General features: G+C 41.3%; 1 protein-coding gene across 3 annotated transcripts in view; it reads right to left on the bottom strand.

Annotated features, from left to right (window-relative positions):
• Positions 1 to 4,306: 4,306 nt before the first annotated feature.
• RUNX1 (RUNX family transcription factor 1) overlaps positions 4,307 to 17,431 on the bottom strand; it is a 186,529-nt gene continuing 173,404 nt past the window's right edge. For all 3 annotated transcript variants that reach the window (XM_081908748.1, XM_081908747.1, XM_081908749.1), the window contains 2 exons: positions 13,893 to 14,054; positions 4,307 to 11,006 (listed from right to left, as the gene is read on the bottom strand). In XM_081908748.1, coding sequence (XP_081764874.1) covers positions 10,510 to 11,006; positions 13,893 to 14,054 — 659 coding nt within the window. In that variant the 3' untranslated portion in view covers positions 4,307 to 10,509. The remainder of the gene's footprint in view (positions 11,007 to 13,892; positions 14,055 to 17,431) is intronic.

Below are 17,431 nucleotides of genomic sequence, written 5' to 3'. Positions count from 1 at the left end.
AGATTGCCACTCTATTATCGTTGGGATTTTAGACGTTTTCTTTAAGCTATTATTTAAAATAGCTTCTTCAGTTCACATAAGCAGGTGCCACTTCTCTGTATATTCTGCTGCTCTGCTCAGTTTCTTTAGGCATCCAAGAGGTTTTTCTTGCCCTAATGAATACATGGAGGGTTGGGTGGGATGCTACAAGGCCAAAAAGCTTGCCAACTATCTAGCCAATTCTTTGACAGCAACCTTCCAGTCATCTTAAATTGTATTTTAACCTGTATTTTAAATTGGTTTTTCACCCTGCCCCATTATGTATGTATTGTAATTTTACTGGTGTTAGCTGCCCTGAGCCCACCTCTGGCCAGGGAGGGCGGGGTATAAATAAAATTATTTATCATCATCATCATCATCATCTGCTGTTTCTCTCTAATTCTTCTTTTTGGATCTATTCCTCCATTTCTTCTTCCACATTTCATTTACCTCACTTCAATTTCAATGCTGTAAAATAAGTAGTAGTGATTCAACAAGGCTGAAACTTACAAACAAATGTGTTTAAATTTGATGTCAGGGGCTAACTCACAGGACTTTGACTCACCCAGATTAAAAGTTTTTGGACTGATTTTAGTGGATTTGTAAGGAAACGAGAGCAGCCCTGATGGATCACAACAAAGGGCCAGCTGAGCCAGGATCCTGCTTCCCACAGTGACAATTCATTGTTTTTGCAGCAAGGAAAGTGACAAGCAGCAGAGTAATTTTTGTGCGCCCTTGGTGGCAGTGGCGGAGCTTCATGTTCTGGCACCGGGGGCATGGCGCGTGTCCTGGGGGCATGATGCGCCACTTGTTGGGGCATGGCATGCATCCTGGGGGTGTGGTGTCCCGCCCATTGGGGCGTGGTGCACTGCCTGTGGGGGAATGGCGTCCAGAAGGGGGGGCAGCCACGATGGCACCCCACCGGGATCGTGGTACTGGGGGCGGTGTGCTCCCCCTGCCCCCTCTTCCTCCGCTAGTGTTTGGTGGGGGCTAGCCTGGCCAACCCCCAATATGCCCCTGATAATCAGCATGATTAAAATTAATTGAATCCATCCACTTAACGGTCTTTAAACTTGTCAGTAGGGGTGTGGGTGCATGTGCGTGCAGGCGTGCTCGCTCAATCACAAACATGCAGATGTGTCCCGTGGCAGCTTGTGCTGTCATAATTAGCCAGATGTGTGGAAGGTGCATTCTACAGAACAAAGAGCTGGAAGCTCTCGCAGAACGCTGCACTCAATGTACTAATATTTCAACTGACAAGGGAACCATCACAACTCTGGATTTATGACAGAGCTAGTAAGGCATAAATTGCCAGCACTTATATGATGCACACACACTGAGCTTGTGAACTCTGAGGCATGTGTTAGCTTCTGCAAGCCGAGTTCTGGAAATCTCATAAAGAAACATGAGCAGTTTGGAGTCCTGTTGAGATTAGTAGAGTTCTACAGGATTTGGCACACAACCCCAACTTCTTTGCTTCTCCAAATCATCTAATATAACAGAAGGCTGCTCAGTTGTTGGTTTGATGTATACCAGTGGATAGAAAATATATCCCTGTGTATTCTGACAGGCTGGTGGCTGTCCTGTTGCTGATTCAAATGGCCTGTGCATTGTGGGATATAGATAAAGATAAAGGACCCCTGGGCGGTTAAGTCCAGTCAAACTTGACTATGGGGTGTGGCACTCATCTTGCTTCAGGCTGAGGGGGGCGGTGTTTGTCTGCAGACAGCTTTCTGGGACATGTGGCCACCATGACTAAACCGCTTCAGGCACAACGGGACACTGTGACGAGTTTACCTTCCCACTGCAGCGGTACCTATTTATCTACTTGAGCTGGTATGCTTTCGAACTGCTAGGTTGGCAGGAGCTGGAACAGAGCAATGGGAGCTCACCCTGTTGTGCGACTTGAATTGCTGGTAAGCAAGCCCAAGAGGCTCAGCGCCACCCTATCTGTATTGTGGAATATAACGAGCCTCATATAACCAACATGATTAACACTAATTAATGCATGAAGGGGTTAAGACCATAGAGTAAGCTGTCATGCCAGGCTTAGCTAGGTTGCACCCCCTCTCTTTGGGAGGAAGGGTTACCAAACTCCTTGTTATGCATGTGAACCTACCAGTACAGAGGTCTTAACTGTCCAGGGGTCCTTTACTTTTACCTTTTACAGAGGTCTAAATTAGATGTTCTCGGCTACAAACTCTTGGATGTCACTCAGGCTAAAACACAACAGTAATTAATTTGCAGCAATATAAAATATTATCAATATGGAAAAAATTAGTTAACGCTCTCTTCTTTGCAAGACTGAAATTAATCCTCTACAGGAAATCTAGCTTTTTTAAAAAATAGGAAAAAATGTTCACAAGGCCTGTTGAAAAAAGATGGGCTTTACTGCATATCAGATCTATGATTCCATGCTTTTAAAAGTTTGAGGCCAAACATTATTTATTCTATGTCGGACAGAAAGCTTCATTTTAATGCTTGTGTATTAGATTTTCTTCTTAATTTAGTTTATCATTTTATCCCAAACCCAAACAATTCCCAGACAATGACTCGTACTAATAGTAGTCTGGGAGACTTTCAGATGCCCCAGCAACTTCAAACCAGAGAGCAAACTCCTGAAGTCTGTTTCCACTGCTATAGGCAGTATACCTGTGTACACCAGTAGCCGAGACTCACAACTTGTGAGAGTGAGGTTGCATTCAGGCCCAGCTTGTGGGCTTGTTATAGGCATCTGGTTGGCCAATGTGAGAATAGGATGCTGGACTAGATAGGCCTTTAGCTGAATCCAGAAGGGTTCTTATATTCCTTATGTTCTTAAGTAGGGTTGCCTTGTTTCAAAAAGTAAAGAACAGGACACCCCAAAATTGTTGAGCTTTCTTTTGTATGGCAGCCCTCTCTTAAGTCAGCTGTTGAACTATGGATTTGGGTTTCACAGCAAGATCCAGCTACAGCTAAGACTTTTATTTCAACTGTGATCAATGAGAGAGTTAAACATGCCGGAGTAAAGTACACTGGATAAAAAGGAACTTTAAAAAATATACGGCTGGACTGTATCCTCCATGTTTCAGTTTCAGTTTAAGTTATGCATCTTGTGGCACCTTAAAGACTTAACGTGTTTATTACGGCATAAACTTTCATGGGCCACAGTCTACCTTACTAATGTCTGTCTGCAAATTTAGACAAATTCTCATGCTGCTTTGTATTTGGCCACAGATACAAGATATAATGCCAGCTGTGATGGATACACAGGTGCTTAAATCAGTGCTTTATCATTTAAAAACTACCAACGTGGGGGCATAGTCTTTTCCCATTTGCATCCTTGGTGTGTTTTCATCAACAAGGTGCTGTGCGAACAGTGCTCCAGAGATGTCATTGCTGAATGGCCAGTGGCAGCTACAGATTTCTCTCTAGTAAACGCTTGCTGCACATTGTCTAGCATACAAGGAGATATTCCTTCTCAGAATTCTATGTACAGCAGAGTAGAATGGCTGTGTACTCTACTTTATAGAGGGAAGACCTCTCTTTGAAGGTGTGGTTCAATGATAAAGAACCTTATAAGACAAGAGAGCAGAGGCCTTCAAGTTGTCCATCAACAGTTAGCAGTTTGTAAGCAGACTGAACTGGCCATCTGGTTGTTACAGCCTTCCCTCCTATGGTGAGATGCATGCCTAATTAAATTATAGGGTATCTTCAACTAAATCATAAATAGACCTATTGAAACCAATGGACTTCAATTGATTTCATCAGCTCTACTATCACTATGATTTAGCTGGATACAACTCATAGTAATTATTTCTAAATTTCCAACTATACCTCTAAGTTAGCAGATGCAAGTCTGTGGCCTTTTTTTTGTGGTGGTGCATAAGCAAGTCCACCTTGCGTCTGAGAAAACTCAGACGAGGAAGGCTATTTCAGTTGGTGCTGAAAAAAACAGACAGACCAGGGCTCTCCTTCCCAGCAGAAAATATTATGGTGCACACAGAAAACATGGGAGGAAATGGGGGATCAGCTTCTCCTGAGCCTTTGGAGACATTCAGAAACAGAGAACTTCTCATGGCTTCTTAGTTTCCAAAGCTTGGTGTGAAGGGAGAGGTTCTCTGCATGTGCCAGAAGAATAAGGGGATGGAATGGGATGGTTCATCAGCAGCTACAAATAATGGCAGGTTACCAATCACCAACAAAAATCAGTAGACTTCTTTGTTGCAAGAAGATAGCCCTTCCTTTGCACCCTGGCTACCAGAACCAAATTCATGTGGCTCAGGAAAATAATGAAGGAACTGAATGCTTGTATACTTCTCAAACAGTTTTATTGTCATTCACACTAATTATAATATTGAATGTACAGAAGAACTTGTGGTACAAAGAAAGCAAGTTTCCATGAGAACTAATGCAGCAGTCCAGCTGCTCTGCATGCTAGTCACAATGAATTCTCCTGGACACACTGACCTTGTAACATAGAGGAAGTGCCTACTCAGATACTATTATCTAAACAAGACATGGTGGAGTGCGGAGAAATAGGCTCCTGTTCTCTTCTTAGAGAAAACTGCTATCGCTTGGAGAGAGAAAAAAATCTCCCCTCTGAAAGTGATCCATACGACAGGAGATGATGTGGCAGTTCCAATATGCAGGACAAGTTGATTGTAAATACACCCAGAAAATGCTAAACTCACAGATCCAAATCTATGTTCCAAAATGGCCCTGTTTCCATTGTGTTCACCCATGAGATTTACCACACAGTCATTTCTTAATGAAACACTTTTTTTCCTGAATTTGTATCTGTTAACTCCAGAATACCACAAATAACCCACAGTTGTTTGCACATTTTCTTCTACAACAAAAAAATGAAGAGATTTTGATGTGCCACACAAAACCATGCTGTTAACTGTTGACAAAAGTAACTAAAAGAGTTAATCTCAAAACCTAAAATAATTAAGTTGGAAATAAAACAAGTTTCCTACAGTATTTAGCAAAGGCAAGTTCAGCAAAGATGTAGCGAATGAAAAATGTCAAATACAAGCCTTAACAATATGTTTCTATGATGCCTTTAAAACCTATTTACATACAGAAATACAATTAACATTCTCCTGATGCACCCTTTGATATATATGAAAGAAAAAATGATGATGGGATAGTATTGACCAACATTTTTTTTTTAAATAGAAAAGGTTGCAAGGCACAACAAGCCTTATAAAATAAAATGTTATAAACAAAGTTTTGTTGAGCAATGAATGAGTGTCATATGGGAAAAAGTAACAAATATAACAAATATTATAAATACCTGTTATTTTTGATTGTGGGACACCTGTGGAAGATCAGTTTAACCAGTTTATAAAAATCTAAGTACACGGGAATAAATAAGATCTATTTGCACAACTGCGTTAAAATGTGGGGGAAAGTTATTTCCAGGGCAAAAATTAAGCCCCACTGAAAACAGTGGGATTTGTTTTCCTAACAAGTATGTTTAGGATCTCTGCTGGTAAAGCCAAAAGTAGCTGCAATAAAAAGGAATGGTAAAGCCAGTTAATCTCAGCTGAAGCAAAAACTGATTTAAAATGCTTTAACACCTACTGATTCAGCTTCATGGGTGTGTCTGGATTGTGCAATGCATTTAAATAAAAAATGAGTTCCTAATTATTGACCATTATCTGGTCATTATAATAGTTTCAAATACATTTATATTTTACAAAAGGGAATACCCGAACATCTCTCTTAGAGAGCAACATTAAAAAAAATAAATTCTTTAAATAGGGAACTTTTCTTTCAGGAATTCTAATATTTAGTTAATTTGGATATACATGAAGATAGAAAATGTTTTTTCACATGCTGCAAAGTAGTGATCCAGTTCACTTTCAGCTCTTAATAGACCATTAGCTTCCTGGCCCCATTTCCAGTTTTTAGAAAACCAAAACCCTTCTCCATGTGTTTAAGTATGTGAGCAGTTGACTGTGCAGGTTATTCTGTGGAGCTAGTTGGACTTAATCCTTATAATCTGCCTCTGGCAGTGGCCAGTTTGGAATGCTTTTCGAAATGCGCCCCTGGGAAATGCCTCCTATAAAAGGAGATGTACTTTGAGCCTTCCCAAATACTGTTAAGGCAGGTGACTCAGATGCAAAAGAAAACAGGGCTCCTGCACCTTTAACAGGTGTGTAGGAGAGGGAATTATGCCGTTGTAGCCCTCCAGATGTTGTTGATCCACAGTTACCATTGTCTCTTGCTATTGCCCATGCTTGATGGGGAGTTGCAGTTCAGCAACATCTGGAGCAATGGCATTTCCCACACATATGAAGTTCCCTCTTCTGCACAGGCATTAAAGGTCCAGCAGCCTTGTTCTCTTTTGCAATTGACCACTCTAAAATCAGCTCATGCATGAGCCTGAGGTCCAAGAAGCAGGAATTCAACAGAAGGGAAAATCCTATGAAAAATCTGGAGTTTCACAGATGCTCCCTTCCAAATTTCATTACACTCAAGAGGCATGCAGAAAAACTGAGCTTACTACCTCCCCTAGTAACTACTCTTATCCTTCCTTAGGCAAGCCCAATATAAAATGATACACATTTGACCTACGTGTTCATGGGATGGCATCAATTCAGAAGATGTCACATTCTGAAATGGTACAACCCCAGAAAGATGTGAAGGTAAGGTCTTAGACATCAAGAGCCCTGATCAAAGCCTTGTAAAATTAAATCACCAAGGGGATATTTTTTAACAACAAAAATCAAAGAGAATGCGTATAGCACTCTTAGTGCCTAATTATAAAGTCCAAGCCTCTTAAACCTAAATCTAGCCATATTTAGGATTCTAAATCTGCAGACAATTCAGCTATGAGAAAGAAAAACATTTGGAAAGTGGGTAGTCTCTGACAGAAACTGATTGGTAGTTTAATGCGAGAACACATGCTTTACATGCAAAAGGTCCTTCTAGGTACAACCCTTGCCATGTCCTGTTAAGAGCAGGTGCATAAGAACATAGGATACTGCCTTATACCAAGTCAAACCTTGGTCCATGTAGCTTAGTATTGTTTACACTGAATAGCGGTGGCTCTTCTGGCTTTCGGCCAGCCAGCCCTGCCTGGAGATTGAACATTCTGCATGCAAAGCAGATGATCTAGCAATGAACCACAGCTGTTCCCCGGATGAAGGGAGGTAGCAGGTGAATGCACAGACCTCTCTGCACCAAAGACCCTGGAGAGTTGCTGCCACTCAGATTAGATGCTGCTGGGCAAGGTGGACAAACAGCCCGAGCTCATATAAACAGTTGCCCAAGTTTCTCTGGATTGTCTGCATTTCTCTTTATGAAGTGCTGAGCTGTGGCTCTCTAATCCCTGGCCTCTGTAGGGCTTCAAAAACTGTAGTTATCCTCAGAATGTTTTGCTCTCTTCCCTAGTAATGCCACACTCCATGCTGGCCAGATTCCATCTCAGCCCATTTGAAGCAGAAGCTGGTAAAATCAGGCTGCAATTTTATGCACCAATACCTAGGAATGATCACTGCTGAACACAGTGGGACTTACTTCTGAATAAACCTGCAAAGGAGTGGGCAGTTAATCATTAATAGTGCAGGTGTAGTCGAGACAATGAATTATTCTAATACTGGATAAAATGGCATACATTTGTTTAGGCATAAATCATAGAGAGTATATAGTGGCCTTAGTTGCTGATATCTATAATAAATGACTGGCATTTTTATCTAAACAGATTATCCACATTAAGCACTTATAGCATAAAGGAAAAGGCATTGTATTTTAAGTTGAATCCTGTGGAACAGTTACCATGAAAGACAGATTTAAATTTCACTAAAGATGTAAGAAATCAATGCATGAAAAATCTAGGTAATTGTAACAGTTTTGTACAATTAACTATTTTGAAATACCTTTTTTTCCATTTCAGAAGCACAGAAATGAATTGGCTCTTCCATTTCTTTTAAAAAAAGAAACTCAAACCCCCCAATTGTAAAACACACATCTGAAAAATGGCAAAACACGCAACTGCAAAATATGAATCTGAAAGTGGGGAGGGGGAGAAATGACACTGTATGATCTTTTGAGCTTTGGCTGAGATCAGCTGAAATAATTTTCTGCAGTAAGTTGACCTTGTTGATAGCATCAGCTATTTCACTCTGTAACATTTTATCTCAAAGTGCTACTGCATCAGACACACAAATAATGCAAAAGCAAAATCTACAAATATATATATATATAATATAAAAAAGAAACAACTATTTTAAATAAGTCCAGCTGTTTTGCTGCCTGCAGCCGAGGATCTTTCTAAACCGAATCCTTTATTAATTTTGTTAAACACCCAACACTGATTTAAAGGCCTGCTTTCAAATACTCAGAAGAGTTGATCTGCAATTGTTCCACTAATTTTTAAAGGTCCATTACTTAATCAGAAGGTAATTCTGAATCTGTTGACTTCAGCAGTATTCATTTAACGTACAATCAAAGACATGTACAATTGCATTCAGACCAAACCCTCACATAAAACAGTGCCTTATAATTTACAGTGATGTCTGATATGTTTGAGGTGTATTAGACAACAGTGAATGTTCCATTTAAGTTATTACTGCGGGGCATGGGGAAGAAAGTAAAAATTGGCTACAGGGTGGCCTATCCCATGTATTATGTTTGAACTGTACTGATTTAAATTTCCTTTCCTGACTATGGGCTTGGCTTTGGAAGTCTGTTCCAGATTCTAAATTCATTTGTCAAGAACTGAGGCCCAAACTGGATGTGATGAGCTGTCCAGTGACAAATAATTTTTAACCAAAAGTAACCTTGAGACGGCAAGTTTGAACAAAGCAATGGTGTTTGGTGTAACCATTCTCCTGCCACCATTTCTTCCAGTTACAGCAGAAAAGATATGGATATCCATATCTTTTCTCTTACAGGATGAAAAATTATTTAGGGTGGATGGGTAGGGAGAGGGCTAGAAGACAAGGGTTACCAGTCCCTCAGGCCATTCTTTTGCTCAAATGTGCAACCTTCTAAGGTTGCCTTTGGCTGTCAAATCTGTAGTAAAGAGATTTGTGTCTGTGTATCTAGTGCATCGTGTCCAGATGATTGTGCTTAGGACCACAGCCTGAAACAAGTTCTTGCAATTCCCAACAGATCGAAGTAGAAAGTACAGGAGCTTGTCAGATTTTGCCCATAATTTATCAGCATGAAGTACTTGGCTATGTCTATCTAGCTGTGTTTGATTTTACTTTTCACTTCTGTTGCATTTAGATATCAGTTCAGCACAATGTGGAGTATAACGCAGCTGTCCTGGAATCTCCATATGCTCTTTCTGAGATCAGTTCCTGCCTCCAGTGTCCTCCTCATATTCTGAAACTTGTGTTAAAAATGATCAGAGTATTGTGGCAAAATGTGATGCAAAGTTTTTCCTCTTTTTTAAAAGAAGGGAGACACTTTTGATACTCCTTATATCAAAGTAATGTTTAAAATAATTCTGGGTTCTCAACTGGACAACAAAAATGACTTCATTGGGTATTAAATGCCTGATGAAAGTGAAATGGAGCAAAATGTAAACAATACTTCTAAATAATTAAAAGTCACATTACCCATAATTATTCCAGCCATTTTATATGTGATATTTTAAAACTTTGGTTGCTACAAAATGCATGTGCTTATCTTTAAGCATATTTAAATAATAAAGGTATCACACACACAAAAATCAATGCTGAGAGCATAAATATCGAGTAACTCATCATATACGTTTTCAGTAGTTGAAAAGGACCCAAGGCTGTCACTCTTTTATATTAAAGGAATAATTAAATCATCTCCCTGGAAAGGCCTTTTTCATGCCTTCAGTTGACAATGCATGAGAAAATCAAGCACATTTTTAAAAAGATTAAATCTTTTTACAAATTTCTAAGGTGCCAAAAAAGGAAATAAAAAAATGATATGCAAAGGACGAGTTGCATCTTAAAATTAAAATTAAAATAAGCATAATTCCCATACTCTTTGGAATATACAACTTGGTTAAAAAAATTAATTCCAGGATATAAAAACTCTTATTCACAGCATTGCTAAATCAGAAGCATTCACAGTTTCTCTCTGAGAATCTTCCTATACTTCCTTTTAACTAGCATGACAAAATGATTGATTAAACTCATTAAGATTGCGTTAGGCTTTAAGCCTCCAAATCAGATGTCAAACAAAGCACTCTTTTGAAAGCCTTGAGGAGCTCCAAAACTATTTTTGAAGTCTCAAGCTCTGGAAACATACCGAGTATCTATCCTTCCCCATATCTCTAGAAAAATTGAGTGAGTAGGTACCATCGTCTTAAAATGTTCTCATCTTCAGAAGTTCAGTCCTTGGACGAGTGTACTTTTCTGGAATACTGTCACCTCAGTGACCAATGTCAATTGGATAACACCATGACACCATTCCTGGAAATACTGACTTCTGGATGGATTGCTTCTCTGTAATGATCTATAAACCTGGCAGAGTCCTCGGCCATTCAGCAGACAAAACAGCTGTGCTAATGATTCAATACGGCCGCCATACTGCTTCTTCTAGCCTTGCTGTGGTTGCCATGTTGGTAGGGGAGTTGCTATGGCTGCCTTCTGTGTCCACAACATCGTTTTGGTTTGGAAGGTTGGGATTGAGGAGAGTAGATCCTGTGGAAGCATTAGTGCAAGGAGGAAGGATGCGTGGAGGCGACCGATCTCCTCCAGACATCACAGAGAACTGGTGGTACGACCCTGCTGATGTTCCATAGTAGAGATGATAGGAAGGGGAGCTGGTCTGAAATGGGCTGCCTTGAGCCTGAGAAGAACCTGGGTATGGAGGGGGCAGATAAGTGTGATATCTTGTGGCAGTGGTCATGGCAGACATACCGATTCCTATTCCTGAGCTCACAGGTGTGGGAGTATAGGTGAACGCTCCGGGATAGTGCATGCGAGGATCAGAAATGGAAGGAATCGCAGGGAAAGGACGGTCTATTCCCACTCTTGGATCACTGAATGCTGTTAGGTCAGAAGCACCTGGTTTGGGAAAGAGGACAGGGATAATGCTATAGGTTAGAAGACATAAGACAGATGTCACTACACTTCAGACACACATAGCGACCAAATAAAACCAAAATCAAAGGAAAGTCAAGACTCTTATGTAGAAAAGCACATTTTAGCATGTACAGTACTTCTCACTTTTCACTGGGCAAGCTCCATCTGCCCACAATTTCCACTTTGCCCCATTGATTAAGGTGTAGGAGCTCTGTTCTCCTTTGTGTCTATTAAATACTTAAGGTGAGCTATTCTGTTGAGGTTACTGTAGGTAGTGAAAGAAAAAAACAGGACAGATTCCAAGGTGTGCCAAATGTTAAGTTAATGTTTTGCTATTTATGGCAAAAGCAGTGGGGTGTTTTTTGCGGGGGTGGGGGGTGGGACAATGCTGAAACACTCCATTCAAAAAAAACCTCCCACTGTTCACCTTCTTTTATGTTTGCTTGTGACCACTGTTCCCTGATTTCCTCCTATTTTGGTGTTGCGCCCTTCGAACTTCTTTCTCCTTCATATATGATCTCAACCAATCTGACATAACATGGAGAATGTGATGTCATGACAATGCTTTGCAGCCAATCCGATTTAGCTGTGTGCTGCTGTCAGTGAATGCAAACAAAGCTAATTTAGAGGAAAGGTGATGCTCCTACAATGACCACTTGGTGATCCCAGGAAAGCGAGAAGAGAGGTGGGGTCATTATTCTTGAGCGAGCACATTTTTTATTCATTTAACAGCCATCCCTGAAAGATTGCCTAAGAAGGAGGCACCTTTCAAGACAGTTTAAAATATCTGTGAACATCAATGCTTCCTTTCCCTTCAGACTTTATGTTGCCTGCCTCAGCCAACAGAGATTCAAGGACTAAAGTATTTGGGAATGATTTTTTTTTTTAATGCTCCATGTTTGAAATGATGGTTGGATATCAACCCTTTTCCTCTGTTGATGGAAGAACTCACTTGCCAAGCCCCTCCACCCCCAAAACAGATTAAAGAGATAATGGCCCTCTTAAAAGAGAGTTTCTAGACAGACTCCAATTAACAGGGATCGTGGCTCCTCTTTCTTGCCAGCTATTACGAGGCATTAAAAATAACAATAAAGAAACCTTTCCTCATGGCAACACCTCCTCAGACACAGTGTGGAGTCTGCATAAAAGGAATGTGCATGTACAGGAAAAAAAGCGTCAGGAGGTGGGAGAAAGAAAACAAAAACAGTCTGCACCGTGACTGGATTAAAAAGACTCTGCAGACATATTGTAGTGTCAGGTTCTGAAAGCCTGTCAACATAGCAGCCAGGGCCTCTTTGACAAACCTCCACAGGTTTCTCAGAAGATTTCTGTGACATGCTATAGTCTTAATTCTGGATATGCCAGCTATAATCATCATCTGCCTCCTTCTACTTAACAATACTACCAAACACCTGGGTATGCCTCCACAGCAGATCAGATTTCAGCCTCAAATGTCAACTGTGGGGAAGATTGCTACCTTCTGCCCATCCTCCCACTAGGTTCATGTGCCTAAGATAACTATATGACAAACAAAAATTCAACAGGTGATGTTGTTCTCTAGAACGGAGGCAGGGGAAGCTTCATCTGTTGAAATTCTGCTTGCACTGCAGCTAAAAGACAATCACTGCAAACCACTTGAATGATGTTTTATGCGAGGTGCTGCCAAATGTCAGCAGAAAAGCCCATGTTTCTCCTCCTACAGTGGCGTAGCGTGGGGGGTGCAGGGGGGGCCGGCCGCACTGGGCGCAACATCTGGGGGTTAGGGTTAGGGGGCGCAAATCCACGGGTTAGGGGGCACAAATTACTTGCCTTGCCCCGGGTGCTGACAACCAACCCTACGCCACTGTCCTCCTAGGTTGATTTTTCTTGACTTGATTTGTATTTTTTAAATAAAACACAGTAGAAAAGTTATGACAGCTGTTTCCTATTGTTCATTGAGGATATAAATGTAATTCCTTGAATCCATGACCCTGAAAAAGTGTCCTATAACTTTCAAATTTGTATTTCGTCTTCCCTGCAATAGGAAAAACAATTAGGCCTTTTTGTACTGTGGGAAGGTGAATTTACTGAGGGAATATGAAGATTAGAGGCCTTTATAAAAAAATGTGAGTGTACAAAATGGTGTTTAAAGTATATAAAGAACAGTTCAGGCACAGAAACCCATTAGAAAATCAGCTGCATTCGCTTAAGGGCAAGACCCATCTATATAAAATCTTAAAAGTAAGGAAATAGCAACCAAAGGAGGTTTTTAATGCCTTCTTTCTTCAGTGGACTCCAAGCCTCTTCAGGAAAATAACCTGTAAACGTGTTACAAACTCACCATTCATCTGTCTTGGGCTGCAGCTGGACATCATTCTGATTAAACAGAACAGGGTCAAATCCTAAAACTGAACCTTAGAAACCCTTAATTTGTGCACTGTCTCTGGGCATTGTTTGCAAGGTTCACAGCTGCTTTCACTGAGGCAGAGCCAGAACAATGGTACACTAGTTACATGAGCTATGAGAAAGCCACAATGAAGTCAATGGAGCTTGATTCCATTTCTGCGTTTTTGACTTACGCCTGTAGGTTAATGTACTGCCATGTTGGTCTGTGACATAAGCCCTACTCAGAAGTTTATCTCCCTGCATTCTCAGAATACGTAGAGGAAGGAGCAAGGCTATGTGTACGAACTCCCTGCTGCCTGCTGTAATGGATGACGGCTCACCTGACTTCCCTTCAGGTGAGTCACTGTTGTGTACCTGGGATGGAGAGGGGGAGGGGTCAGGTCGTGGTGAGGTGAGTAGTCAGTGCCTGCTCACACCTTAATAAACCTGAGCGTAGCGGGTTGGGGTTGTTGTTGCTTTAAAAAAATGCTTCCTGAAACTTACTTGTCAGTCGGCTTGAGAGTTCTGCAGAGAGAGAGGTCATTCCACTTGCCCTTCCAGGTGAAATTGGGGTTGCTGGATGAACCGAAGGAGTTGCAATTGATCCCAGATACTGATAGGATGGATCGTAAGGCCACGGAGGAGATGGCTGGAGTTGCCTTGTATCTGGCATGAGGAGGAAAAGGTATTAAGAGTGGTTATTTTTATGGTCCTGTACAATGAACAGATGTTATTCCTTAAAGCAAAGGTGGAATACTGCTCAGTTTTTGGTGGACCAAGTAGCACAGGTTGGCTGTTGAGATTCTTGTAAAGAATATGCCTGCTGATTGCTGAGTTGTCAGTTGTCTGCGTAACAGGTATATCTCAAATTGAGAGAGACCAGAGGAGGGAAGAAGTGGCTTACGCCAGCCCGACTAGGACAGAGATGCATGGAAGTTTGAGGAGGAGAAGGCATTTCTGGCGTTACACTTTCTGTAATATTGAAATAAGCGTAACAGGGACAGCAAAGGTAAAGGGACTGCTGACCATTAGGTCCGGTTGCAGAAGACTCTGGAGTTGTGGCACTCATCTCACTTTATTGGCCGAGGGAGCCGGTGTACAGCTTCCGGGTCATGTGGCCAGCATGACTAAGCCGCTTCTGGCGAACCAGAGCAGTGCACGGAAATGCCGTTTACCTTCCCGCCGGAGTGGTACCTATTTATCTACTTGCACTGAAGTCTTTTCGAACTGCTAGGTTGGCAGGAGCAGGGACCGAGCAACGGGAGCTCACCCTGTTGTGGGGATTTGAACTGCTGACCTTCTGATCGGCAAGCCCTAGGCTCTGTCGTTTAACCCACAGCGCCACCCAAGTCTTAGAACAGGGACAGTAGCAAGTCACTAATCAGAGCTGTGTTCTTTCTCCATTAACCTCTACAATTATACTTATTCTTAATTATTTTGAAGTTATCAGTTAGTTCCCCAAATAAGCTGTGCATGCCCTCAATCATAACACAACCACCACACTAGAATCATAATAGAACCACAAGGATCATGCCAAAAATAAAATAAAATAATTCATGTTTTTTTTAATGGGAATGCAATACCAGTAAGAGGGCCATTATTGATGGCGCTGCATCACATAGTTTAATAATGAGACATTTGGCAATTTATTTCAGTCCTGTGAATCCAGGAATTTGGGTAGTATCCTTACAAATCACATCAAGTGGAAACAGAACCTACTTGGACAGATATCAAACACTGTTCTGTCTCTAGATGTCTGGCTTGCAGAAGCTGAAGCTGCAATGACAGCTGAGCGATGACTCTGTGGTCTGCATTTGCTAGTGCTTCTGCACCACTCAGAGTGATGACAAACGCCTGTCCTTTGAGCAACCCAAATCAAAGAGGCCTGTCCTGGCTTTGTGCTCCATCCAGCTTTGTGACTACACTGTAAATGTATTCAGGAGCAGGAGGAGAGGCAGATTAAGGTAAACAAGTTGGTTTTGTTAAATGCCTTCTGCTAGCAGATAGGGCCAGAACAACTGAGAATCATCTCAAGTCAATGCCAGAGTAATGTTGCATACAAGAGAGGTGGTTTTCTTTTTTAAAGTAGGAGCTTTGCTTTCAAAGAGAATGAAAGACCAGATGCCTACTGCTAAAGATTTGGTTGGTGATTTCAGATCAGTATGGGAACTTCAGCTAGGGATGAGCAAATCAGTCTATTTCTGGCCTGTGCCACTTTTGCATATGTTATTTTATCCCATTACTGCCTCTCAAACCACAAAAAAACACAACTTTTAAATGTCTTTTTGCAAAGTATTGGCCCCTCAAAATAAACATTTTAAAACATATTTTATTTCGGTTTTTACAGCTGAAAACTGTGTTGGACCATTCAGGAAGTGTGAAAGCTGGTGGGCAAGGAAGTGCAGACTCCCACATTACAATGGGAGACGCAGATCAGGTCTGTTTGTGTTGGAATGTGCAAATATCAAATTCCATAACAATGCTGAAATTCCGCCTTCCCATCTTACAGCTCCTGACAATATGCACTTTGCATACCTAGTCTTTCTTTCAGCTTTCTTTTCTCTGGCTGAGTGCTAGCTGGTTTGTCCTGTTCCATAAGAGAATTTCCTCTCCATGGCACATGTTTCTAGGTCCCAGATTCTTTTGCCCATCATTTTCTAGCATCTTCTTCCACCTATGCTCCCTGTTCAGGATCGGAACAGTTTAGCCAACACTGCCATTGAACTTTCTGATTGCCCAGTCCCTGTGTAACAAGCAGGAGGCTGAGCTAATCACTGTCATCAGCATCAAAACAATATCTCTTTTCTTTTACCGAGTCAAATCAGAAGATCAAGTCTTGCTCTGTTGCAAGAACCTCATCAAATGCAAGGGGGTATTAGATGTAAAAGTAACAAATCTTACAAAATTTCACCAGTTTAAGTGCAATGAAAATAATGGGACAGCTCTGGTCTTGTAGTCAGGCAGGTTTTCAGAAAACTTTAAAAGCAGCAATGTGTGGGATCCTCTTGAAAACCCTCAGAGTTGTACCAACCAGCAGCCTAGGTAAAAGTCTCTCGGTCTTATTCAAAGTCACAAGCGCTATCAATTTCTGCCTTTCATAGTGTGAGAAAGTATATGTAAACAGTTAATTATTGCAATAAAACACTTTAGGGTGAGAATTAAAGAGTACAAATAATTTGCACTGTGTTTAGTTAGACACAAGTTCTCGGCCTCCAGCCTCACGCTGAACAAGCTGTTAGATACAAAGCACTGTACCACCATTCATGCCCCATCACGTTTTATTGACCCCAAAATGTTGTGTTGGGCTTCTTAATTTTTATTTTTTTAAAAACCCATAATTAAGTAGTGCATATGTTGCATGATATTTAATAGTTTCATATAATCGACTTAAAAGGGCTCTGTAAGTAAGGAAAAGAAACTCCACTATGTGCTGCCTCTCATGTACTCAGTATTTTTCTAACCATCAGCATGTGGCATGGCAGAAGATCAGAGCTGTAACGGGATGGATGGTTTTCTTCCAAGTAGTCGACTGCTTATTCCTTTTAAGTTGGCCTGTAGGTGGCAGTAGAAAGCTTCTTGCCCAATCTTCTAAGTGCCAGAGAATGTTCAGTTGGCACCAAAACGCTACCTAATCAATATCCTTCGGCACAGCAGGACTTGCACAGTGTCACAACTTTTAGAGTGCACTGTATGTCTGCTCTGTACCACATTAGGCTTTAATCTGCCTCCACAAAGGATACCTCCCATACCATCCTGCAACTTGTAATTCAAGGTGCAAGAAGATATCAGCTGCTGCTGAGCAGGCTGAGACATCAATGGAGCTCACAGAGATTCACGCAGGATGCTAAGGGCGCACCATGAGGAATCTCCTAGAGCTCAGAACATCAGATTGCAACAAATGTTTGGCTGACACCGGGGCATGTGAAATTTTCAAGTAGGCTTGTGATCAAACATGTAGCATTTTAATCTAAATGTTACCTGGTGGATTGCAACAGGGGTTGTCTTTAGCCAGCCTACCAACACCTTCCCTCCACCTTTTTCTG

Source organism: Podarcis melisellensis (assembly GCF_964234715.1).
Source record: "Podarcis melisellensis genome assembly, chromosome: 4".
NCBI classification, from domain to species: domain Eukaryota; kingdom Metazoa; phylum Chordata; class Lepidosauria; order Squamata; family Lacertidae; genus Podarcis; species Podarcis melisellensis.
This window is presented reverse-complemented; position numbering and strand designations above follow the sequence as displayed.